General features: G+C 61.9%; 3 protein-coding genes across 4 annotated transcripts; all 3 read right to left on the bottom strand.

Moving 5' to 3' along the window:
- Positions 1-2,586: 2,586 nt before the first annotated feature.
- LOC111161062 (potassium channel tetramerization domain containing 11) lies at positions 2,587-5,906 on the bottom strand. The gene has a single exon (XM_022524521.1). The coding sequence runs from the start codon at positions 4,515-4,517 to the stop codon at positions 3,819-3,821; it is 699 nt and encodes a 232-aa protein (XP_022380229.1). The 5' UTR covers positions 4,518-5,906; the 3' UTR covers positions 2,587-3,818.
- Positions 5,907-5,984: 78 nt separating this feature from the next.
- Positions 5,985-18,295, bottom strand: LOC111161060 (ArfGAP with coiled-coil, ankyrin repeat and PH domains 1). Of its 2 annotated transcripts, XM_022524519.1 has the most exons (22): positions 17,468-18,293; positions 16,857-16,914; positions 12,697-12,816; positions 12,462-12,515; positions 12,310-12,368; positions 11,892-12,075; positions 11,708-11,752; positions 11,491-11,586; positions 11,267-11,341; positions 11,076-11,185; positions 10,078-10,129; positions 9,882-9,982; positions 9,467-9,590; positions 9,152-9,363; positions 8,637-8,706; positions 8,424-8,518; positions 8,155-8,324; positions 7,449-7,621; positions 6,935-7,044; positions 6,738-6,848; positions 6,348-6,397; positions 5,985-6,168 (listed from the first exon to the last, which is right to left on the bottom strand). In XM_022524519.1, exons 1-22 carry the CDS (start codon positions 17,518-17,520, stop codon positions 6,068-6,070), a joined length of 2,223 nt encoding a protein of 740 aa, XP_022380227.1. In that variant the 5' UTR covers positions 17,521-18,293; the 3' UTR covers positions 5,985-6,067. The 2 variants fall into 2 exon arrangements, with proteins under 2 accessions (XP_022380227.1, XP_022380226.1); XM_022524518.1 differs by having other exon boundaries at positions 5,985-6,397; positions 17,468-18,295.
- LOC111161061 lies at positions 18,288-21,623 on the bottom strand. The gene is made up of 9 exons (XM_022524520.1): positions 21,127-21,623; positions 20,652-20,759; positions 20,444-20,515; positions 20,130-20,218; positions 19,776-20,015; positions 19,113-19,358; positions 18,892-19,020; positions 18,500-18,643; positions 18,288-18,350 (listed from the first exon to the last, which is right to left on the bottom strand). Exons 1-9 carry the CDS (start codon positions 21,621-21,623, stop codon positions 18,301-18,303), a joined length of 1,575 nt encoding a protein of 524 aa, XP_022380228.1. The 3' UTR covers positions 18,288-18,300.
- Positions 21,624-22,737: the final 1,114 nt, after the last annotated feature.

Raw genomic sequence — 22,737 nt, 5'->3', positions numbered from 1 at the left:
AGACTTGTGGCTGGTGACGGGCTAACTCTTTCTACGTTTCATCTTCCACCCACCCAACCGAAACCTTCTGACAGCTGGGGGGCCAACGCCAGGGTTTCTCCAGCACACACAACTGAGGTCCTGGGACGGGAGAATTGTTGAAGACCACTCCCCTGTGTGTTGTGGAGCCCAGCACCCCCGGCTTACACCCACTGGATGCCAGGAGCACATCCCCTGATCGAAAACATCCCCAGATGTCGCCAAAGGTCTCTTGGGGTGGAACCCACCCCCCCCCCCCGCTACACTGTCCTTCCAGCAGAGAAGCACTGTGCCACCCTGAGCCTCCCGTCCCCCTCTGCCCTCCCCAGTTGCAGACAGAGGCCAGGCAGGGGTGGAGGCCATCTGACAACAGGTTTACTTGGCCTTGGCAGGAGGGACGCCTCTGTGGGAGGCCACGGATTCACAATATTAAATGGAGGGAGACCCTGCCAGCAGGCTGACTGATGTGGTCTCAGCTCTGGAGGGAGTTTTCCAAAACACTCATTCCCGGATTCCCAATCAGTCACAAGAGGGCCAGGAGGAGCTTCTGGGGCAGGCGGCCCCTGCTTTCCGAGAACAGGCGGGAGGGGAAGTGGGAGGGTGGCGAGGAGGGGATTCTTTCCTTCTGTAGATAATTTCCTGGAACCAGCCGCTGGCTGCTCCTGTCTTATTAGTTGAGGGCTGGAGGGGAGGATATTTCCAGTGGGGTGCCTGGGTCCTGGGAGGCCCTCTGACACTGGGATCAAGGGGACGTCTGGGCTTCCGGGTCTGGAAGGCTGAACCTCGGGGAGTGGAACTCAGGGGCTGGCTGATCCCCTTGGAGGGAAGTGGAGGTTGTGGGTTCATGGTCTTTAGAACTGGAGGCTGGGAGGCCATAGAAACCTTCACTCGTCCCTTTTTCTTCCAAGTAACTGGACCTGAGGGCAGAGAGACAGTGGGAGGCCTGGGATGGGCAGGGCAGGGTGGAGCCGGGGGAGGGACTGGGGGGCTCAGAAGTGACGAGGCCCCTGCCGCCCTTACTCCGCCCCCGACTCACTCCACCATGAGGCTCAGAACACCCAGCAGGAAGGTAGCCACCAGGAGAGCGAGGAGCAGAACCCTGGCTTCCCAGAGATCGTGACTTCCTGCAGGGAACCCAGGAAGTAGTGAGAGACCCGGCGACCTCGCCAGCCGTCGCGGTGTGGGCGGGGGGACGGGGGTGGTGGCCGAGAGCTCAGAGACCTGAGCCAGGGGAGGCCGGGCGGAGGGGTAGAACCTGGGAGGCAGCGCTTTCGGGGCCAGCAGCAGACGTCGAGTTCCTGGCAGGTGGAGCAGTTGTACACGACGGTGCTGCCCCCTGCAGGACACAGCGGGAACGAGCTGGGGCAGGGGAAGCCCCGGCTCCGCCTCCCAGAGTCCCCCCCACCCGCCGCCTCCGCCACAACAGCCAGGCTCTCCTCGGGCACCCCAGATGCCCGCGTCCTCACTACTCTTTCCTTTTCTACTCACGGCAGGCAGGCGCGCAGAGAGCTGAAAGCAAAGACAAGGAGGGGTGGGGGGAGGGGAGCCGCTCGGCCACGACCCCCCTTCTCCCGAGCGCCCGGGCGCCCCCATCCCTGGCGGCATCAGTACCTTCCCTGGTGTAGGCGGGGAGCTTGGTGTTTTGCAGCCAACGCCGATACAGAGGGAGGGAGGAGAGAGACCCTTTGATCTCTGCGGAGACAGAGGGCAGCGGTGTCTCCCGGCGCCTTGCCAGGGCGGGCTCACCTCCATCCTTCCCAAGCAGCACCTCCCCGATCGCGGATCACACCTTCCCCGCTCCACCTGGCCGCCCTGCCCCTGCCTCCCCGCCCCCTCGCGGCTGCCCCTCCAAGGCCCTGGGTCGTGCGTTGCCCCTTGGCCTCACCCATGACCCTCAGAACTCTGTGAGTCTTCTCTGTGACATTGTTCATGGACGTCTCATCTGTGGAGACGGGCGGGGACCTGTGATTCTCTCCGCGCGGGGAAAGGCCAGAGTGTCCAGAGAGGGTTGTGGTCTGAGGGGGCAGCTGAGGGACCCAGCTGGGAAGCCACAGACTGCACCACTCGCGGTGTGGTGGCCCTGTACCCTGGATGTCTGAGCTTACCTAAGGCAAAGGCGGGGAAGCTCCAGGAGGCCCTACAGCCCTTCCACCGTGCCTCTACTTGGCTACAGAGTTTAGCCAGGCGGCCCGCCAAGTCACGGTCTGGGAGGTGGCAGAGGACACAGGCCTGGGCAGTCGCCAAGAAAACTCCACCTAAGGCCAGCATCCACATGAGGCCTGCTGGCGGGTGGCAGACGGGTGCCTGCCCCACTGAGGCTGCGAAGGCCTCTGAATGCTATGATCCTAGTTCCAACTCTTTGCCTGGAGATTGGAGCATGTTCCAGAACAGTTGGGGATTCTAGAACATTCTGGAATGGTACCCCTGTTCTATCTCTGGCTGGGGCAAAGGTGGGGCCCAAGGAACTCAGGACCTGAAGACCAGGGCAGAGAAAGCAGGGCTTCTGCTACAAAGGGGACAGCGCTCCCCAACCTGGCCCTCAGCAGTCTTGACAAGTTTGAGGTTCCACAAAGCAATTTTATTTTTCTTCTTGTAAATCATGACCAGCGATAAATAATGAGCGAGTGCTTCCCCCGGTGAAGAAGCTGTGCATGAGTCTCCCATTCGTGGGGGAACCAGAAATCCCACCCCTTCCCCTGTCCTCTCCCCACTCTCCCACCTCTTCTGTTCATCTCCCCTCTGCCCTGGGCAGCCTGGGCCTTCCCAGCCATCTCCTAGCAACGTGCCCATAGTTGCCTTAGCAACGGAGAGTTCTGCACAGGCCTCCTAGGCCTGGTTAGGCCCAGGGACTTCTCTTACCTGCCACCCGGAAGATCCTAGTGGCTCAGACCTCCACTGGTCGGTCCTGCCTACGTGGTGATGTGAGCACACATGCGTGTGCACAGCGCCCCCCCCCTTCTGATGAAACTCCTCACTCTCAATTTACTCAAGAGAGTCACCGGGCAACCCCAAACCGGCCTGGGCATGCAGAGCCCACGGATACCGTCTCCGGCAACGCAGACAGGAGCCGGGACGGCAGAGACCCACACGTCGATCAGATACACTGGCTGGCACACATGAGCACGTGAACGAAGCAAGCCCAGGACCCGAGCAGATGCCGCCCTCGTCCCTGTGGCCGACTCCAGCAATATGGGGCCCTGGAAAACACTTGGGTGTCTAGAGTATGGGCATTCTCCCCAGTTCCCTATGCCTACCTAGGATAGGGTGTAGCCCTTCTGTCTCCCTTAGACCTGAGACACGGCAAAGAATCCCCCTTCCTATATTCTAGAGTGTTCTGGTCTCTCTTTGGTCAGGCCAGAGCAGGCCCATTCAGCAGCAGGAGAATCCACGGCCCAGGAGACCACATCACACCTATCCGAAGTCGTCCTCCCACACTCCAGTGTCCCTCCAGGGTCCCGCTAGGCTGAGCCTGGGCAGAGAGGTGTCCCGACTTTTCTAGAACCTTGAATACTAAGCTCCACCAAGGAGACACTAGAGGCCGCCAGTCTCCGGCAGGAACAAGCTTGAGAACCTTCCCCACCCATCCTAGACTGAGCACCAGTCCAGACCCTTCCCGCGGCTGTGAGCCCTCAGCGCACTCAGACTTGGGAGCTGCTGCCCACGCCTGGGCTCCAGTCAGGTGCAGCGGGAGCCCTGACTCTCACGGCTCCAGAGGCAGAGCTAAGAGGCTTCAGGGGGGCCTTCGTTCCCTTTGCTGTCCACCCTCTCCCCCACCCCGGCCGGACGGAAGGGCAGCAGGCTCAGTGCCGCACAAAGCGCAGAGATCGCGAGTTGAGCAGGTCTTCAGGGTCAGGGAAGACGGAGTCTAGACGGAAACCGTGCTCCAGAGCCACCCGCAGCACCTCCTCCAGGAAGCCAGGTGCGCCCACCACCTCCCGTAGCTCTCCGGGCCCCCCAGTCCACAGAGGCTGCAGACCCAGTCTCCTATACTCCGCCTCGGGGAGTTCTGCGGGACAGGGAGCCCACTCCAGATGAAAGTGTGGGCCTCCCTCTGCCCTGCCCTCACTGGCCACCCCAAATCGGGCCCGCATGGCCCCCAGGCACTCGGAGTCCGTGCAGAAGATGTTGGCTCGGAAGGTATCCACCTGTGCGGAGCTCAGCTCGTAGTGGTGCGGACCCCGGCGCGCGGAGAAATGCACCAGGCGCGGGCTGGCATCTACATCTGCGTGGAGCAGGGCGGCTGTGGGTACAGGGGTCCCCCGAGAGGCCTCCAGTTCCCGCAGGGCATCCAGGAGGGGCTGGATCTGGTAGAAGTCGGCCTCTGCCCTGAGAAGGGCTGTCTCCCCATACCCGCGGGGCAGGTCCAGGCGGCCCAGCCTCAGGAAATTGAGGATGTGCCGGAAGGCCTTGCCATCTCTGTCGATGAAGTAGTGGCCGCCTCCCTGGGGGTTGAGGTTGGGGGGTATGGGGGTGCCCGCCCTAAACATGGCCCCCAGCATGGAGTCTGGGAAGCGAGTCAGGGTCTCCAAAGTGGTGGAATAGAGTGTGCCCCCCACATTCAGGGTCACAGGGCCCCCAAAAGAGGGGGGCGAAGAGGGCACAGGCGGCGGCGAAATTTTGGGGGAGTACAGGAGACACCAAAAGAGAAGAAAAGGCGGAACTCCCTGGGTGTGGGCAGAACTGGGTCATAAAGTTCAGACTGTCTCAGGGTTGGATGCACAGGTTGGAGCACAAGGCAGTAAGATCTGGGGTTCACCCCAGCTACCTTGGTAGTGGGGGAGACGGTTTCCGGGCACAGACACGGCCGAAAGCTTGCGAGAACGCTTGAAAAGCGCGGAAGCCAGAGAGGGGAGACAGGACTTCGGTCCAGACGCATTCGATTCTGGGCGGAGGGTCAGCAGCTGGGCTCTGAGGGCTTCAGACAGCGAGTTTCCGGAATCCAACCAGCAGGTGACGGTGGCGAGCACAGGCCGACCCTCGGAAGGACCCACCTTCCGAGTTCTCGGGCAGATCGCCGTCTCCGCGGGCGAGTGCACGCAGGGCCCCGGGAGCCCGTCGCAGGCCTGGCCTGGCCCGGCTCTGCTGCGGGTCTCGGGAGGCAGAGGCGGGGCTGACCGGAGCGGCCGCAGAGGTGCCTCCCTAGCGGCCGGGGAGGCGGGGATGCGCGCTCAGCGCGAGCCGGGACCACCGGAAGACTCTGATAGGAACAGCGGGGAGTCTCGGGACCCGGGCGCCGTCGCCTCCCCGGGTGTCGCCGCAGCCGCCGCAGTCCTCTCCGCCCCCAGGAAGTGGCCTAAGGGCAGCGGCCGGGGCCCTTTAAGAGACAGCCCCGCCTCCCTGGCGCCCCGCCCCCCGCCCCCGCGGGGCTCGCGCGCGGCTCGGGTGGAGGTGGGAGCCGAGAGTCAGGAGCCGAGAGTCAGGAACCGGAGAGACGGGGCGGACAGGCAGGACTGGCGCACGCGGGCGGGGGTGGGGTCCCCAGGGTGACTCAGGCGCGTCGCTCCGGATGTGGCCGCGACCGCCTCGCGGGCCCCCAGGTGTGCCCGACCTCACGTCTGCGGCCCAGTGCGTGGCTCGAGGCCCAGCCGTCCCGGGTTTGGGGGTGGTGTCCGCCCGGTCGCTCCGGTCGGGAATTCCCGAGGGGGCGGGTGCTGAGCCGCCGCATTCCGGGGATGCCTGCCGGCCGGGGTGACCACACCCCGCCTCTCCGTCCCGGCCCGACGCCAGCTGCCCCCTCCGGGAGGCCGGCCCCCCAGCCCACGCGGGCGGCCTCTCCCCGGCCGGACGCATCTGGCCACGTCGCCCGAGGCCGGGAGCCCCGCCCCAGACCCGCCCGGGGCCAGGCCGAGTCCACCTCGCCCGCCGGGAGCGGCCCCTAACCGGCTCGAGCTCGCAGACCCCCTGCGCGCCCGCCGCCCGGCCTGACCCGAGGGAGGCGCCCTGCGGGGGAAGCACGACGCGAGGCGCACAGCGCGGAGGCTTTAATGGCCCAGGGGCAGCGGGGGTCGGGGAAGACGGGGTCGGGGCGTGGGCCCGCGGGAGCCGGGGATCAAAGCGTGTGGAGGTCGTGACTGCGGCGGCTCAGCTTCTCCGGGTCGTCCGACGCCATGAGGGAGAAGTCGCGGAAGATGTCCAGATACGTCTCGTCTCCTGAGGGGAGGGAGGCCGGGCTGGGCGGGCGCTCGGTGGCGTCGCGAGGACGTGCGCCCTCCCGCGCGCCGGGTGCGCGTCTGTGGACTCGGCGGTGGAAGTAACCAGGGCGGCCCGGCGGGCCTTCAGGGCCCAGAAGCCCAGAACTGCAGTGTGGGGCGGGGCGGGAGGCTCTTTACCTGCCTGGCCCTGGGCCGCTTCCACCTCTCTCATCTTCGCCAAGCGGAGCCTGGAGGGGAGGAATTACGGCCCGGAGACTCTCGTGGCGGCCCCACTCCCAGCTGCCCACCCTCGGAGCTGCGGTGGTAAAGTCGCCTGCTCCCCCGAGGCCAGTGCTTGCCGACGCGCACGGGCCACGAAGCCCCTCACGCGGGCGGACCTCACCATCCGTGGACCCTGCCCGCCCCCCTTCCTGTTCCAAGCCCCAGTCTACACTCGCAACAGCCTCTCCCCGCCAGGTCCCGGATCCCGCCCGCGGTTTCCCCTCCTCCCGCCACTCGCGGGGCCCGGCGTTAGCTCCGCCCCAGGTGGGTCGGGCAAGCGCTGGCCCCGCCCCTAGACCGCCTTACAAGGTAACGATGTCGGCGTTGGCCGTTTCCATGGCGATGGTCAGAGGGTCTTTGCCTTCCGAGTCCCGAGCTCCCAGATCGGCCCCTCGTTTCAGGAACAGACAGGCCAGCCTGGAAAGGATAGCGAGGTTCAGCCGGCCACTCACCCCATCCGCGCACCCTTCCTTCCCACAGCCGGGGTCCCTGCCCGCCCCTACCCCGTGTGGCCCAGAATGGTTGCATGGTGCAGCGGCCCCCGGCCGTGGTTGTCCGCTTGGTTCACGTTCGCCCCATTCTGGAGGAGAAACTCACAGGCCAGAAGAGAATTCTGCACAGAAGGATTGAGAACAGGAGAAGGTAGCATCTTTAGAAGCTGACCCAAGATGTTTTAAGATGGGGTCTGTCCAGGGGCTGGGGTATGGTGCGTCGGGCTCTGCTCTACCTCTTTAGCTGTACTGACCCGTGAAGTCCACAATACAATCTCATGAGGTGTGTGACCCTGTTTTACAGATGAGCGAACTGAGGCACACACAGCTTCACAATTGTGAGCGGTGGGAGCTCGGATTCAAACCCGGGTGGTCTGCTCCCAGACCACACACAACCCTAGCAACCAGTGTCTCTCGGTCATCATTCCTTACAGGGTCAGAGGAGGGGTGAGAAGTGGGCCCCAAATCAGAGAGGGATCAGAGGGAAGGAGCCTAAGGGTGGGACGGGGAGGTCAGTGAGACTCACAGCAGCTGTGGCCTGGATCAAGGGAGTGGCATTCTCCTGGCCGGCGTTCACCCAGTTCACATCAGCTCCATGGGCGAGGGCGTCAGCCATGGTGGGGAGGGAGGGAGGGTGCCCAGCAGCTCGAAACAGCAGGGCCCCAGGGTGGAGGCTGCCCAGGTCCTCGGACGGGGGCTCTGGTGGAGGGAATCGGCTGTCAGTCTGGTATGAAATCCTCAGCACAGTCCCCAGATGCTCTACAGGGAGGCCTGCGGGACTCCCAGGACTGCAGTGGGAGGTGGAGGGTTGGGGGTGTGTGTCAGGCCCGGGGGCATGGGGCAGGGACAGTATCATTCATTAACCTCTTTCTGTTCAACTATCTGGGCGGCCCAGACATCTCCAGTGAGCACTCAGCCTCCGCGCCCCGTTCCCTGCACTCTGGCCAAGCACACGCCCTCCACCCGCCTCTGGGACCCCCAGTGGGCTCCTCACTCCTGAATTATCTCATGCAGTTGAGACCCTCCCTGCCTGTGTCCAGCCCTAAACTCCCTCCCACCCTTCCCTTAACCCCTGAAACTCTTGCCTTGTGAAAAAAAGAACCCATGCTGGTGTGGGCCGCCCCCCAGCCCCCAACACTGGCAAGGGGAAGGCCGGGGCCTCATGCTCTGTGCCTTCTGGCAGAGTGCTGGGCACACAGCCGGGCTCCGTGAATGTCTGAGCAAGGCTATACCTGGCCTGGATTTGACGCTCCCTGGCCGGGGCCTGACAGAAGGCTTGGGGGGCAGAGGAGGCTGCCCCTTGGGGGGCCCCCGGCCGCCTCTTCGTCCCCGAATCTCAGGAAGCTTGGTCAGGAACTTCTTCTCCACGTACTTGGCATGAATCCAGGCCTCCTTCTCCTGCCTGGCAGAGCATGGTGGGGAAGAGGGGGACCGTCTCCCCTCCTCCAGTCCCAGACCCTCTTCCTCCCTGTAAGCACCTCCACACCACCCCCACCCTCACCGGGAGCAGCTGGGCCCTGGCTTCTTCACGGCCATGGCCTCCACGCGGGCCTCGTAGATCTGGTTGATGACGACATTCCCCAGCTCACACATAAGCTTCCGGAGGCGCAGGCAGAGGCAGAGACAGGTGGGGGGGAGGTGAGTGTCTGAGCCCTCGGGGCACGCAGATCAGAACTCACCCCGCCCCCCTTCTCATCGTGGCGCCCCAAGTCACCTTCACCAGCTCTGGCTCCCACGAGTCAAGGGTCAGAGACCGGACTTTGGAGAAATGAACCCCGAGGCTCCTGGAGGGCCAGAGTGGGGGGTCAGGCTCGCTGTGGGGCCACAGGCACTGACCAGGAGGCCACAGGGCTGGGGGCCACCTGGCCTGGCTCTCCCTACTGCTCCCTCTTCTCCCTTCTCCTCCAGGTCAGTTTTCAGCCTCATCATTTCCAGCCCCCTCCCTTCTCTCCCCCTATGGTCACGCCCCACCCCCGCCCCCCGCTTCTGCCAGACTCGCAGAGGCCTTGTGGCCTCTCCTCTCTTTCTGCTCTTCGTGGGTTCCCCTGCCCTCAAGAGCCCTGACCCCACACCCCACTCAAGCCAATAAACTCCTTGCCCTGGCTCACACAGGGCAGGGCAGGGCAGGGTGGGAGGGAGGGCGGAGCCTGTACGCTGGGCTCCAGCTGGCCCCCTCCACCTCCCCCAGCAGGAAGGAGTGGGGCCCCCACAGGGGTGGCGGGGAGTGACCTGTGGATGCCAGAGCACTGGATGCAGAGGGTGACGCCCAGGTTGATGCTGGCCCATTCCGGGGCTGGCTCGCGGCAGTCACAGCACTGGGCATTGCCGTCCACGCCCTGCACCTGGGCGGCCACGTGCCCCACTCCACTGGGCTCCCTGCCCCGGGCCATCCCGCCACAGCCCAGGGTAGCCGAGGAGCCCGCGGCCAGGTATCCTGAGCCCTGGGGGAGACAAGGGAAGAGAGAGTGGCCCTGGGGCCTGGGGAAGGGGTGGGCCTCCCCTCCCCGGGGACCCCCATTCCCTGCATCATCCACGGGAAGGCACCTGGCCGGGCCCCCGGGGGCTGTCATCCAGGCGGGCCTGGCTGAAGGCCGAGGCGATGCTGCTCTGCACGGCGCTGACCCACAGGTGCAGGAGGCGCTCGGAGTCAGCCTGCAGGAGGCAGGACCTACGGGAGTGGGGAGCAGAGGGGGCAGTCTGAGGCCCCGGGAGCCATGTGCCAGGGTCGGCTAGCTGACATGCTACTCGACGCAGCCCAGTCGTCCCAACATGCGAAACACCAGCCGAACAGAGATTTGGGACCACATGGTCCAATCTTTCTAAATATACCCCATCGCCCCATCCCCTCCCTCCAGGACACCCCCCAGATGGCCTCCCCCCAATCCAGCCGCCTTAGGGTTAATGCCTGCTGCTGCATGGGGACCTCCCAAGATGCCTCTGCGATGGGCCCTACACTCACTTGCTGGGGGACACGACCTCAAAGCAGAACCGCCTCTCTGAGTCCGGGCAGAGCTTCACCGTGCAGAGGCGAAGGTCGTCCACCACCACAGTCACGGGGTCCTGGAAGAGGAAGGTGACCAGGGGCAGCCAGCCAGCCAGCTGCAGCGGGGGCTGAGGGTCCCTGGGCCCCGGCATCTGGGACGCCACCTGCCTACCTTGTACTTCTTCTGGTAAACCAACTGGTTGCTCTGGATAGTGAACCAGCGTCTGGAGGAGGCGGAAAGAGAGTCGTGGGCGTGGGGGGCATCGGGACGAGCTCGGGACAGGGACACTGGACAGGCTGTGTCCTCTGTCCCATAAGGATGGCGGTGAGAGCCGGGCAGACCCTCCCATCCCGTCGGGAGGGCACAGGGCTATGCCAGCGCACACAGAAGCTACTCACACCCCAGACAACCCAGGTTTGAGCAATTGTGAAGACAACGTTCCAGTAGATGGCAGTAAAATGCTTTTTTCCAATAAATTAGGCTCCTGCTGTAATTTTTTTTTTGAAGTATTCACCACCCCACGTGGGGCCCGAACCCACGGCCGCAAAATCTAGAGTCCCAGCCTCGACCGACTGAGCCCGCCAGAGGCCCTGAGTCGCTTGCCAGTTTGACAGATGGAAGTATCTTAGGGAAGCGGTTCGGTCTTCCAATTTGCACAAATATCCTCTATGGGAAGGAGCCGAGTCAGAGCAGGTGACCCCCCCACCCACACCCCTGCAATGGTTCCTAAGTCCCCAGGGAAGCCCGCAAGGCCCTCTCGTTGGCTCCGGCTTCATCTCCCCCCTCCCCGCGCCCTCTTCCCTCTCTCTGTCCACACCCCTGTGCCCCTCTTGATCCCTCTGACCCTCCCGGGGTTCGGCGCTGGCTCCTCCCCCTGCCTAGAACCTTCTCCACCCAGGTGTCCTTCAGGTCTTCACTGGGAAGCCATCACCTTCGCATGAAGCCAGCCAGACCACTCTCTAGAACGGCAGCCCCTCACCGGCTCTCTGCACCCCTGCTTTCTCACGTTTCCAACCTAACAGGATTGACTGGACGGCTTTGCTGCTGGGGATGGAAGGTCTGTGGGGGCAGCGGGTTTTGCCTGTTTTCTCACCACTTAGTACCCTGTCACCACTCAAAAAACGCTGAATGGAGCGGGTTTGGGCAATTGGGGTCCCCCCGCCCCTCACCTGCTCCAGGTCTTGAAGGCGTTGCTGGCGCGCTTGAAGAGGTGGCCCTCCATGAGCAGCCCGCCAGGCCCTTCCTTGAGGCTTGGCTCTGGCTCCTCCCCTCTGAGCTCCTGGGGGCACAAGGGAGTCAAAGGGCAGCTGAAGCGGGCAGAGGGGCCTGAGCCAGGCCCCACCACACCCGGAGGCCTCACCTTCTGCTTCAGCAGCACGTGCCTCTGCTCCATGTCCCTCCTCTCTCGTGCCGAATTCAGAACCAGCTGGTGCAACTGGGCGGAGCAGGGGACATTTCAGTTGCCCCCCGACCTCCCCCAACCAGGCCCGGACAGGCCTCTCAGAGCCCCCTCCCTCCCTCCACCACTAGCCTGCCCACCCCGGTGCCCACCACCGCCCGCCCCACAGCCCACCGGGGCCCCACCTGGGCGCCCAGCTCCTGGCGATACCGGGCCAGCCGGCCCAGCTCCTCGTGGCCCTGCTGGAAATGGGTAGCCTGGGCCTCCACCAGACGCAGCACCTGGGCGACAAGGTGGGCAGGGTGCAGAGCTGACAGGGGACCCTTCTGGCTTTCCCTCTCCCTTCCCGGCCCCCATCAGCAAGCTCCTCCCCACCCTGCCCTCATGGACGCCGAAACTCACAAACTCCATGATGTCAAACTTCCTCTTGTCCTCAATCACGTTGATCTGAGGGTCCCCAAAAGACCTCAGGTCAGTCTTGAAAACACAGCGCCCCTTCCCAATGCACGGGGGCCTCGCCAGCCTTGAGGGGCCAGAGGCCCTGGGATCCCAGGGGACGGGGAAGGGGACAGGTGGCAGCAGGCACCTGGAGGGCATAATCCAGCGCTCGCCCCTGGTACCCGGCCCTGGCGGTCTTCAAGGCAGCTCCCGCCTCTTCTGCCTCCTGGGCCCGGCGCCTGGGGACCTCGGCATTGTGGATGAGAGCAGCCTCCAGACTCTCGGCCCCCCTCCAGAAATCCCGGCGAGCCTCTCGGAACCCCCGGAGACCCCTGTGGTGGAGGGAAGGGGTAATGCGCAGAACAAGGTACCCCCACCAGCCCCTGCAGAGAAGTCCCAGGTGGGCAGCCCACGCATGGCCTTCCAGTCCGGACTCCAAGGGGGTGTGGGGATGGGGGACAGCAGTCGGACCATCAGAAACCCCCAACCTCACAGCTCCTCCATTCAGGGGGGCCCTTACGGTGGTGGGAAGAGGGACAGAAGACTGGTTTCCCCTCCCAACTCACTCCTTGACCAGGGTCTGGATTTGCTGCTGCAGCGTGTGCTGGGTGGTATCTAGAAGCTCCTGTGGGCGGACGGGGAGCAGAAATGGGCAGGGGAGGGTCAGGCCACAGACAGTGCTGCTCCCCACCACTAGTCCCTCCTGTGCCCCCCTTACCGCGTGGCTGTCCAGCTTGTGGTTAAGGCTCTCAGTGAATTTGTCCAGACACTCCTGGGCACAGAGAGGCAGAAACAGAGTACCAGGCGTGGGCCGGCAGGCTGTCTGCGCTCAGCCTGCCAGGGCTGTCTCAGGCCACAGCCCCAGCCCTGCTCTGGATTGCACCCCGAGACCCCAGGCCCCCCTCCCCCTCCAGAGGATCTCTGCACTGCAGACCCCAGCCGGCTCGACATACCGCCATCATGGGCTCTGGGGGACCCAGGCGGGCCAGGTCACAAATGCCCGCGACGAAGGTACGGCCAGCGGCAAGGTAATGGCGCCCACTTTCCAGAAGGCCATTCCCCAGCTTGAGGAGCTAAGAAGCAACGGGGTTAAGGGGGAGTTATGCCCTGTACTGCACAGTGCCGACACCCCACACTGGGCGCCCCTCCTCTCCCTTCTGCAGGAAGGGAGATTTCTCAGTCTGCATCTTTGCCCCCACGGCTCTGTGCCCAGCTAAAAACCCCTCCCAGCCTCTCACCAAAGCTAGTGTCGCCTCCCCTGTCCCCTGCCCCATCTCCCTCCCTGCCCCCAATTGCCTGGGTGCAGCACTCCCCGGAAACCCCAGCCTCGGTCAGTATCCGGCTTGTGGGATAAATGGCCACCCAGCTGGGGGTAGGTTCCGCAGTCCTTCCCTGTCTGGAGTCATCCCACCCCGTGCTCACTGAGCTTCCCCCTCATTAAGATGAATTAGCCGTCTGGCCACCAGGCCAGGGCAAACATGGCACCTTAGGGTGCTCCGGGGGCCCACTGCGTCTGGCCCAAGGAGGGTCCCTCTGGAAGAACCAGGCACTTGAGTGAGGTCTCCTTCCTGATCTCGGACCCTAGTTTGGGAACCACGGTCCCTGAGGGGACACCGCTTGGCTCTGACCTGAGTCAACACAGCTGGGACAGAGTGAGTGTCTAAGGAGCTCTTCAGCTCAGCCCAGGGGGCAGGAGACCACCAGGGAAGTTGTCTGGGGAAATCCCAGGGTGGCGGGGGCTCGGAGAGTTGGGGCCCTGGGTCATCAGTGAAATTTGGTTGAACTGAAAGACACTTTTGAGGGCTGGCGAAGGCTGCAGGGAAATAGAGCTGGACCTGAAGGTGGCTGACAGGGTGAGTCATGGTCGGGAGACCAGCCACGATCCGACCAGCCACCACCTGACCTAATCAGGTACCACCGCAAGCTGTCTGTGGTCAGGCGCAAGGACCCAGACGCTCACAGTGTCGCTGGCTGCAGCTGGGATCCTGAGTGTCTGTTTCTTCCCTACCTACCACCCTTTCTCCAAAAATGAGCCTTCCTGAGACTGAACTACGGATAAACTGGTCCATCCGTGCCAACGGAAGAGTGCTCAGCGATGCAAAGGCACGGACTATCCACACAGGAACTCCTTGTGCTGAAACGTAACAACCTGAGTGGACTTCAAGGGCATACTCTGAGAGAAGAAAAAGAGAGAAGCCACAAAGCCACATAATGGGCGATTGCACTTATGGAACATTCTAGAAATGGCAAAAGTCTGGAGAAGAACAGATAAGAGCTTGCTGCGGGTGACAGAAGGCAGGCAAGGGTAGCAGGACAAAGGGCTGCACTGAAGAGTCCCTTTTGGTGGTAGAGTTTTGTGCCCTTCCCCCCCCCCTTCCCTTCCTGCCTGCCTTCCTTCCTTGAGAGAGAGAGAGCGAGCGCGCATTGAGGGGTGGAGGGGCAGAGGCAGAGGGAGGGAGAGAATCCTAAGCAGACACCACACTCTGCCCAGAGGTAGATGTGAGGCTCGATCCCAGGACCCTGAGATCATGACCTGAGCCGAAGGCAGACGCTTAACCCACTGAGCTACCCAGGTGCCCCGATTTTTGTGTTTTAAATGTGATTCTGGTTACAAGAACCTAGGCATGTGATTAAATGCCATTGAATTACAGACAAAGACTTTTTGAAAGAAAGAGCACAATCTATCTTGAACATGGGTTTGAACTGCGCTGGTCCACTTCTAAGTGAACTTTTTTGATTAACACAGTACAGTACTGTAAATGTATTTTTTTTCCTTATGATTCATTGTTTTGAAAATTTTGTTTATTATTTTTTTAAGTAAGCTCTACATCCAACATGTGGCTTTTTTTTTTAAGATTTTATTTATTTATTTGAGAGAGAGAAGGAACACGAGTGGGGCTGAGAGGAGAGGCAGAGGGAGAAGCAAATTCTCCTCGAAGCAGGGAGCCCCATGTGGGACTCGATCCTGGGACCCTGGGATCATGACCTGATCCCAGCTTCACTGACTGAGCCACCCAGGCGCCCCACCCAACATGTGGCTTGCATTCATGACCCGGAGATCCAGGGTTGCACGCTCTCTGGACTGACCCTACCAGGTACTCCTCTTCCTTCTGACTTTCTTGATAACGCTTTCCTCTAGCTCCCTTTATTGAAAAAACAGTATATGTTACATATGATTCACACAAAATGCATGTTCATAGACTGTTTCCATGATCGATCAATGCAGGCTATCGGTAAAGTTTTTGGGGAGTCAGGAATTATATGTAAATTTTTGACAGTATGGAGGGTCAGCGCCTCTAACCCTCAGGTTGTTCAAAGGTCTACTGTATATGCAAAATGGGTAGAATCCAAGTAAGTTCTCTAGGCAGTTCCTTGCATCATGCCCTCATCACTTTCCTGGCTTGGTAACATACTAGCCTTATACAAGAGGCCAGCACTGGGGGAACCTGGGTGATGGGTACATGGGACCTCCCCATGCTATCTTTGCAACTTCTTGCAAGTCTGTAATTAACTCAGAAAGGCTTAGCGGCTCCTAGGTGGCTCAGTCACTTAAGCGTGTGATTCTTGATTTCGACTCAGGTCATGATCTCAAGGTTGAGAGATCGAGTCCCATGTGGGTGGGGAGGGGGAGAGGAGAGGGTCCACATTCAGCGAGGAGTCGGCCTGAGAGTCTCTCTCTCCCATTCCCCTGCTCGTAGGCACTCTATTGCTAAAATAAATAAATCTGTAAAAAAAAAATTTTAAAAATTATATATAAAAATATGTTATCTATTAATTGGTGGTTGGCTAACTTTCAGACTGTGGGATAGGCACTGAGGACTGAGCAAACACAGAACATAAAAGTTCTTCATGTCACTTACGTTCTAGCAGGGGAAAAAAAACAAGAACACATATTGGCAGGTGCCTGGGTGGCTCAGTGGGTTAAGCGACTGCCTTTGGCTCAGGTCATGATCCTGGGGTCCCGTGACTGAGTCCCGCATCAGGCTCCCTGCTTGGCAGGGAGTCGACTTCTCCCTCTGACCCTTCTTCTTTTCATGCTCGCTCGCTCTCGCTCTCTGTCTCACACAAATAAATACATAAAATCTTAAAAAAAAAAAAGAATGCAAATTGGCAAGGGTGACAGACATGCTCTCAGATGACCCTGGATGGGCCCCTCCCTTGCATCACCCCCCACCAGTGTGAGACACGTGACTTGATCCTACCCCAATGGAATATGGCCAAAGGTACAAGACAGCGCGCCACATGGTCATGCCATGTGGCAGAGGGAGGGGACAGCCGCCCGCGGCTCCTGTGGCTGCATTTCCATCCAGATTGATATCACCTTGGCAGCACACACTGGAGAGACCTTTCCGCGGGCCTTGGATGCCATGACGTGAGCTGCCCAGGGCCAGGGCCACGTGGCAGGGGACCGGGGGCAGCTGTGAGCAGGAGGAGGTCTCAGGGCTGCCCGGGCAAGGCCCTGGAGTCTGCAGACGCCCTCAGGAGCTTGGAGGGGAGCCCTGCGCCTCAGGTGGGACTGTAGCCCGTGAGCCCCTGAGCAGAGGACCAGAAGGGCCGAGCCCCAGTCCTGAGCCTCAGACACTGTGCTAACAGGTACAGGATGGGTTCCGTCACTCCCTCCCTTTGCAGCGACTCATCAGGGGGCAGCAGAAAGCAAATGCGGCAAATAAAGATCCCATGGGAGAGTGGGGTGAATGCTACAGAGAAAAACCAAGCCGGGGAGGGGGTAGGGAGTGTGCCCATTTTATGAAAAGTGGCCCGGGATGGCCTTCCTGTCTGAGGTTTAAGTGTCTCACTCACTGGTTTATCTCCCCAAGGCCGTCTGTGGGCTGCCCGGGGGCAAACATCTTGCCGTCCCTGTGTCTGGAGGCCCAGGGCCCAGGGGAAGGCTGGGCTCGCAGCTGACCCAGGAAGCCCACAGGGAGTCTGGTCTTCCAAGACCCTGTGCTCCTTGGGGGTACAGAGCTCCCACCTCCTTCTCTGTGGCCCCCACAGTATTCAGCCCACACGGTTAGCATTCAACAACGCTCAGAACTCGTTGGGAGTCTCCACTCTTCTCCCCAGCCCGCCCCTCTCATCTCAATGCCATCCTGGGTTGCCTCTCCCCTGTCACCTTTTCCAGCCGGGTCTCCAGTTCTGACACCTCGGCTTCCACCAGCTCGATGGAGGCTCTGGGAAGAGAGGCACGGGGTCACGGGAACAGAGTCTGGGTGCATTGGGTCTGGGCCCCCCAGGAAGGCTGGCGTTGGGGTTAGTGCGTAATGGGACAGACAGAAAAACTGATGGGTGAAGGGGACCTGACCACCCGCCCTCTTGGGCTCCCTCCCTCTGCGTAGTGTGGGAGCTCGTGGGGCCCAGGCCAAGCAGGAAGGGTAATGGGAGGGTGGATGTGGCCCAGGCAGGAAGTTGCTAACCGCCCCAGCAGGTGCTGGGGGAGGGGCAGGGGTCCCCAGGACGGGAGGAGAGAGTGTCAGCTCTGGGGGGAAGACGGGCTGGAGCGGCCCCCTCTGCCCGGAAAGGGGGTGCAGAGCATCAGAGCCCGGGGTCGCCTAGTGGAGGTGCTACTCTGGCCCTCGAGTTTGATCTTGTCCCTTTGTGAACTTGTCCCCTGGAAGGACATCTGGCCTGGGGAAGGCTGTGTGCTGTGTGCACGGTGGCTGTGTGTGTGTGTGTTAGGGGGGTCGGACCTCACCCCCGTGTCCCCCCAGACCTGTGGACACTTACCGGAAACGGGGCGAGTCCTTGAGACACTCCTCGAAATCCAGCTTGATGGTCATCTCAGCTTGTCTTGTCTTGGGCCTGACGGGCAGGGGTACACAGTGGAGACGCTCCCTGCCCCCGGAGGGGTTGATGAGGAAGGAGGAGGGGGTCCTCTCCTGGGGAAGAGCCTGTGGGGGGGGAGCTCAATTCCTTCTCCAAGGGTAAGGGGTGTCCAAGGAGGACCTCTCACTTCACACTTGCTGGCTGTGCCCGGGAGGGGCAGAGGCGGGGCCAGGCGGAGAAGCCACAGCCCCGCCCACTGAGACTCGGCTGTCCCCTTCCTCCTGGGAGCCCTGGGCCCCCTGCCTTTCTCCTTGGGGGACACGGGGGTTGGGGGGGCTGGCAGATATAGGCTCAAGTCCTGATTCTGTCTCTTGGAGGGACCCTGGGCAAGCTCGTTGATTCCTCAGGTTAGCTCATCTGGAAGGTGGGGATGATGGCCCCCCCCAGCCCCCAGGCTTGTTGGAAGAACTAAAGATGCTAACGATGGTACAAATAAGGTTGGTTGAGCCACACCAAGCGCCGTCCCCCTGCTGCAGCCCTGCTTCTGGGCCTCGAAGGCCCTTGCTGAGTCCAGTCGGGCAGGCTGCTCCCAGCTTTCTTCTCTGCTCTGCTCACTGTGGTTTCCTGTGTGCGGAGGTCCCTCCCTCCTCCCCTGTCCTCGGTGACTGAGCAAGCCCATCCTCCGTGAACGAGTCACAGCACCCAGGCTCCTGCACTTCTCTTTATTGTCCACCTGGAAGGGGTAAGACCTGGGAGACGCTGGCCCCCATCCCATCCCAGGCTGGCTACAGTTTTCATTGTCTGCTTTCCTCCTCCTGTGTCCATCGAATCCGCAGGGTTTCGTCTGGACGAGGAAAGGAATGGGTCACTGGCTATCTTGTAACAGGTGGGAGATCTGGCCCCTGCCCCCCTGAAACTCCGTAGAAGCTACCCACTCAGGCCCTCTCCCTCCCTGGCCAGCACAGGCAGCCCCTCGCCCCTGCCCGGGCTCACATCTGCACTGGTTTTGGTGTGGAGAGTGTGGGCTGCTTCCAAGTTCCTTCTCCAAGCTTTCTGGGCTTCGCCAGTTGAGCCCCTTGGATATCACCCACTGACACCAGCCTGACTCTGCTCTGTCTTTGGAGGACAGGGCAGCCCCTGCAATGTGGGGAGTGGCAGAGAGGAGTCAGGGAGGAGGCGTGGGGCCAGCGGGTAGTCCCAAGCTAGAGGGGGTCCCTGTCCCTTCGGAGCCTCCCCGGTTCCTCTCTGTAACACTTGGGCCTTGCACACCAGGATGCTTGAGGCCGCTCTTGGCATCTGTTGCGATCTACCCCGGTATGCAAAGAAGGGCGGCTGGGGGTATGGGAGCTGGCCAAGAGCCAGGCCTTGTAGCTCAGTGCCCTCACCAGGCTGTGATGTCCCTGCCAGGGACTCTTCAGAGGCCTGGGGATCCTGAACGGGGCTTCCTGTATGCTCCAGTAGACGGACCTCAGTGCCTGTGGGACTCTCAATCACCCAGTTAAAATGTGCGGAGCCTGGCAGGATCAGGGGGTCAAGGTTGGGGCACCCCTCAAGTCTGTTGGTTGTCGGCACCCCCTGCCCCGGGCTGACCCCGCCCAGCTCTCACTGTCCCGCTGCTCGGGCTCGTCTTCTGTGTCCTCCTCAAGCTCTGGGTGGGGAGAGCATCTGAGATACCTTCCCTTGCTATAATACTCCTTGCGCTGCTGATCAATGTCCTGGTCCCACACGACGGTGGCTGAAGGCAGGGACAGGTTTCTGAAGGTAGGGGGATCTGAGGAGTCATCCCAATCACGCTGAGTCTTCCGGTTGCCTGGGGCATCCAGGGATCCACAGGTGTCCATAAGAGCCCCCCCTGCACAGGGGAGAAGCTCAGGCCCTGGGTTCTCATCTCCATTCTATGCCCTCCTCCCACGTTAGGAAACCCCAGTGAGCTCTCCATCCCCCACGCCTTTCTCGGGCTCCCTGAGGGTCGTGCTGAGGACCCCACCCCAGCTGCTTTCTTTCTTTTTTTTTTTATTTAAAGATTTTATTTATTTATTGGACAGACAGAGATCACAAGTAGACAGAGAGGCAGGCAGAGAGAGAGGAAGGAAAGCAGGCTCCCTGCCGAGCAGAGAGCCCGATGTGGGGCTCAATCCCAGAACCCTGGGACCATGACCTGAGCCAAAGGCAGAGGTTTTAACCCACTGAGCCACCCAGACGCCCCCAGCTGCTTTCTGTCTTCCCTGGGCTTGCCTCCCATCACCTCCCTCTCAAGGCCCATGCTAACCCTTGACTTCTGGGACATGGTTCCTGGTCACCAGACCAATCTCATCTTGGACTTCTCCGGTCAGTCCTCCCATCCGGCCTCTCTCCACAGGCCTGGGCTCCATGACCCGACCGCCGCTGCCCAGACTGGAGCAAGCCCCATGGCAGGGCTTTTTCTTACTGAAGGGAAGGCTTTTCTGAGCCATGAGGAACTTTCCCTCATCGTAGTGTGACTTTCGGTGCTTGTCAAAATCACTGGAGTCTGTGGGCCATGGTAAGAGCTGGGCTTTCCTGCCAGGCTCCCGCCGAGGGTTCACTCTGCCTCCCCTTTCCACTCAGCCCCCCCTTCCCACTCAGCCCCGACCCCTCATCTCACGTGTCTTGGAAAAGATGTCTGAAGACTCTGAACTTCTGTTATTATGGTACCGCAGGACCTTGGGGTAGAAATTGTCCATTGTTGCAAACCTGAAGGGGAGGGAGACTAGTTGGCACTCAAGGGGAGAGGACAAGGGGTGCAGGTGGTAGATGGGGCCTCGCTGGCTGGTTCTCTCCCACCTTGGCCTTGGTCAGTCCTGATAGGAACTGAAGTACCTCCCATTCTGGTGGCCAAAAAGCAGAGGGGGCTCTGACCCCAGGGGTGGAGGAAGGAAGAGGCCCCACATCCCTACTGATCTCGGGTGGGCTTCTCACCTTTCGGCCAGCGCCTGGGGAGTCACTGTGTGAGAGACCGCCCCAGGCATGTCCTCATCGCTGTCCTGCAGCCTGCGACAGAGGGAGGGAACAGGGCTGAGAGGCGGGGCACCAGGCAGTATCCAGTCCCTGAGACCTCTCTGCCTCCCCAAACCCCCTTTGAATAGCAAAGGGTCTGGGCTGAAGGCTAGGGCTGAGTGCTCCACACCTGTGGTAGGGGGTGCTGGGCTCATCCACCTTCATAAACCCGTAATCCTTGTCAGCGGGGTGGTAGGTGGCCAAGATGTTCATTTCATCCCACCGCTGGGCCTTTTTCCTGGAGTAGGGGAAGGACACAAAAAACGGGGAGGAGACCTCCCGGCGACCTCCTCCTTACAACCCTCCCTCATTCCTTCAGTCATTCAAAACCTTTTCCTTGTACCCTCTCGTCGTGTCCGAGGCAGAGGAGCCTGGGGATCGGGATTACACCTAATGATCTGCACGCACTGTGTAGTCAGCGTGGACCCGGCACCCGCTGCTCTCCACAAGGCCCGGGACCTCGGGTTTCCCACCCAATGGCCCTCGGCCGCCCCGGCTTCCAGGTTGTCAGGACTCCACCCCCTCCCCGAGCTCCGCCCCCGCCAGTGTCCGGCACCCCTCCCTCGGGGCTCGGCGCCGGGAGCCGGCCGCGCTGGATTCCGTACTTCTCAGCGCTGAGGGATTTCTGCATCAGGATGGTGGTGCTGGTCTTTAGGATGCTGCGGGGCCAGTCCTCACAAGGTTTGTGGAGGTTCAAGCAGGTTGACCCGGAGCGCGATGGACTGTATTCCCAGCTGTACACCCCAGAGCCCCCCGACCCGGGGCTGCAGGTCCCGCACACACTGGCTTCAGGGAAGGGGGCATGTAATCCGTCAGGGTGTGTCCCGGGCCCGGCGCTGAGGCCCGCAACCTCCCCCGGGTGCCGGTGGGGCCCCGAACCGAGGACAGCTACCCCCCCGGTGGGCCGGCTAGAACCAGGAGCGCAAGTTACGATTTCCCCGGAGTGCGGGGAGGGCCCAGAACCCTGAGACGGGACCACCCCGGACGGCGGCCCGGCGTCGGCCTCGCCCGCTCCGACTCCTTCTGGCACACCCTTGGGTGCCGCTCCCGGGGATTCCCCGCGGAGGCAGCCAGCAGCCCCCAGAGCCTCCTGCCTCTCCATGGCCCCACCCGGGGGCCGCTCTCAGCGGCCCCGCCCCGCCTCCCAGTTCCACTGGGCCCCGCCCCGCGGCCCCGCCCCCACCACGGCCGGCTGGGGATCGCTGGGCCGAGGCCCGGGCGTCCTTCCGCTCTGCTCCCTAAAGCCGCGGCCCGGGAATCAAGCTTTATAGAGGGACCTCGGGCCGGGGCCCCTCCCTTTGTGTCCCACCCAAAGGCCTTCTTTCTTTGTCTCTGGGATTTGTTCCCGCCCTTCTTCCCCATCACCGCCTTCATCCTTATTATCCAATCACAATCAGGGTCCTTGTCCCAGGCCAAGAAGCCTGGTTGTGACGTCACAGCCCTCCCACCTCCGCGCGAGCTCGGGGTCGGGTCGGGAGCTCGCTCAGAGCTGGGGTTTGGGGGCAGACTGTCAACCGTCGCCGGAGACCGCCGGCCAGGGTTTTGCTGGACTCTGTCCGCGGCCTTACGACTTAAGGGTTTGGCTGGATGGGAGTTCAAGGTGGGCTTCCTTAGAAATGCCGCGGGCCCTTGTATCCCCGCAAGCCGGCCCGCTTTGCCTCTCACGGGAGGGGAGATACCAAGTGGAGGCGCGGCGACACTGTCGCGAAACGTGCGCTCTCGGGGTGCGGGGGGCCGAGGTTTTCATGCGTAAAGCTACAGGGTCTCTTCTCCGAATCCCACGGACGCCACGCTCCCGCCCGCAGAAGGCGCAACGGAGGGGACGCCTGCTCCCCCCTCGCCGGAAAGCGACTATCTCTAGGAGTCGCCTGCCTCGGCGAGGGCGGGGCCCGCGGGGCCGCTGTCGCAAAGCTGAAGGAGTGGGGAGGGCCTGCATCTCCTGCGTCGTAAAGACGCCTGCGGCCGTCGTTTCTACCGCTGTCGCAAAAGCTCCCTGCCCCCGTTTGCACGGCTTTCGGGCCCACTCCGTCACCTTGCCGTGCCGTAAAGCAAGCCCGCCCGACCCCGTCGTCCTTCCGTTCCCACCGCGGTGGTCATTAATTCCCCAGCCGGGGATGCGCCGTCGCCCGGCAGTGCCGTAAAGCATACCTGGCCCCAGCCCCGAGTCCTGTTCCCTCCGGGTGTCTGTGCACCGCGGTTGCCACGGTGCCGCCAAG

This window comes from Enhydra lutris, unplaced genomic scaffold (genome assembly GCF_002288905.1).
Source record: "Enhydra lutris kenyoni isolate GAN:26980312 unplaced genomic scaffold, ASM228890v2 scaffoldscaffold82, whole genome shotgun sequence".
NCBI classification, from domain to species: domain Eukaryota; kingdom Metazoa; phylum Chordata; class Mammalia; order Carnivora; family Mustelidae; genus Enhydra; species Enhydra lutris.
This window is presented reverse-complemented; position numbering and strand designations above follow the sequence as displayed.

Bases quoted from the DNA above. Each gene is read 5' to 3' on its own strand.
- LOC111161062 (XM_022524521.1), bottom strand. From the start codon at position 4,517: ATGCTGGGGGCCATGTTTAGGGCGGGCACCCCCATACCCCCCAACCTC.
- LOC111161060 (XM_022524518.1), bottom strand. From the start codon at position 17,520: ATGACCATCAAGCTGGATTTCGAGGAGTGTCTCAAGGACTCGCCCCGT. The intron at 16,915-17,467 runs GTAAGTGTCCAC...CTCTCTTCCCAG, and splicing joins AAGGACTCGCCCCGTTTCCG to AGCCTCCATCGAGCTGGTGG. The intron at 11,342-11,490 runs GTGGGGCCCCGG...TGCTCCGCCCAG, and splicing joins GCCAGGAGCTGGGCGCCCAG to TTGCACCAGCTGGTTCTGAA.
- LOC111161061 (XM_022524520.1), bottom strand. From the start codon at position 21,623: ATGGAGAGGCAGGAGGCTCTGGGGGCTGCTGGCTGCCTCCGCGGGGAA. The intron at 20,760-21,126 runs GTACGGAATCCA...CCCCTACTCCAG, and splicing joins AAATCCCTCAGCGCTGAGAA to GAAAAAGGCCCAGCGGTGGG. The intron at 20,016-20,129 runs GTGAGATGAGGG...CATGGCCCACAG, and splicing joins AGACATCTTTTCCAAGACAC to ACTCCAGTGATTTTGACAAG.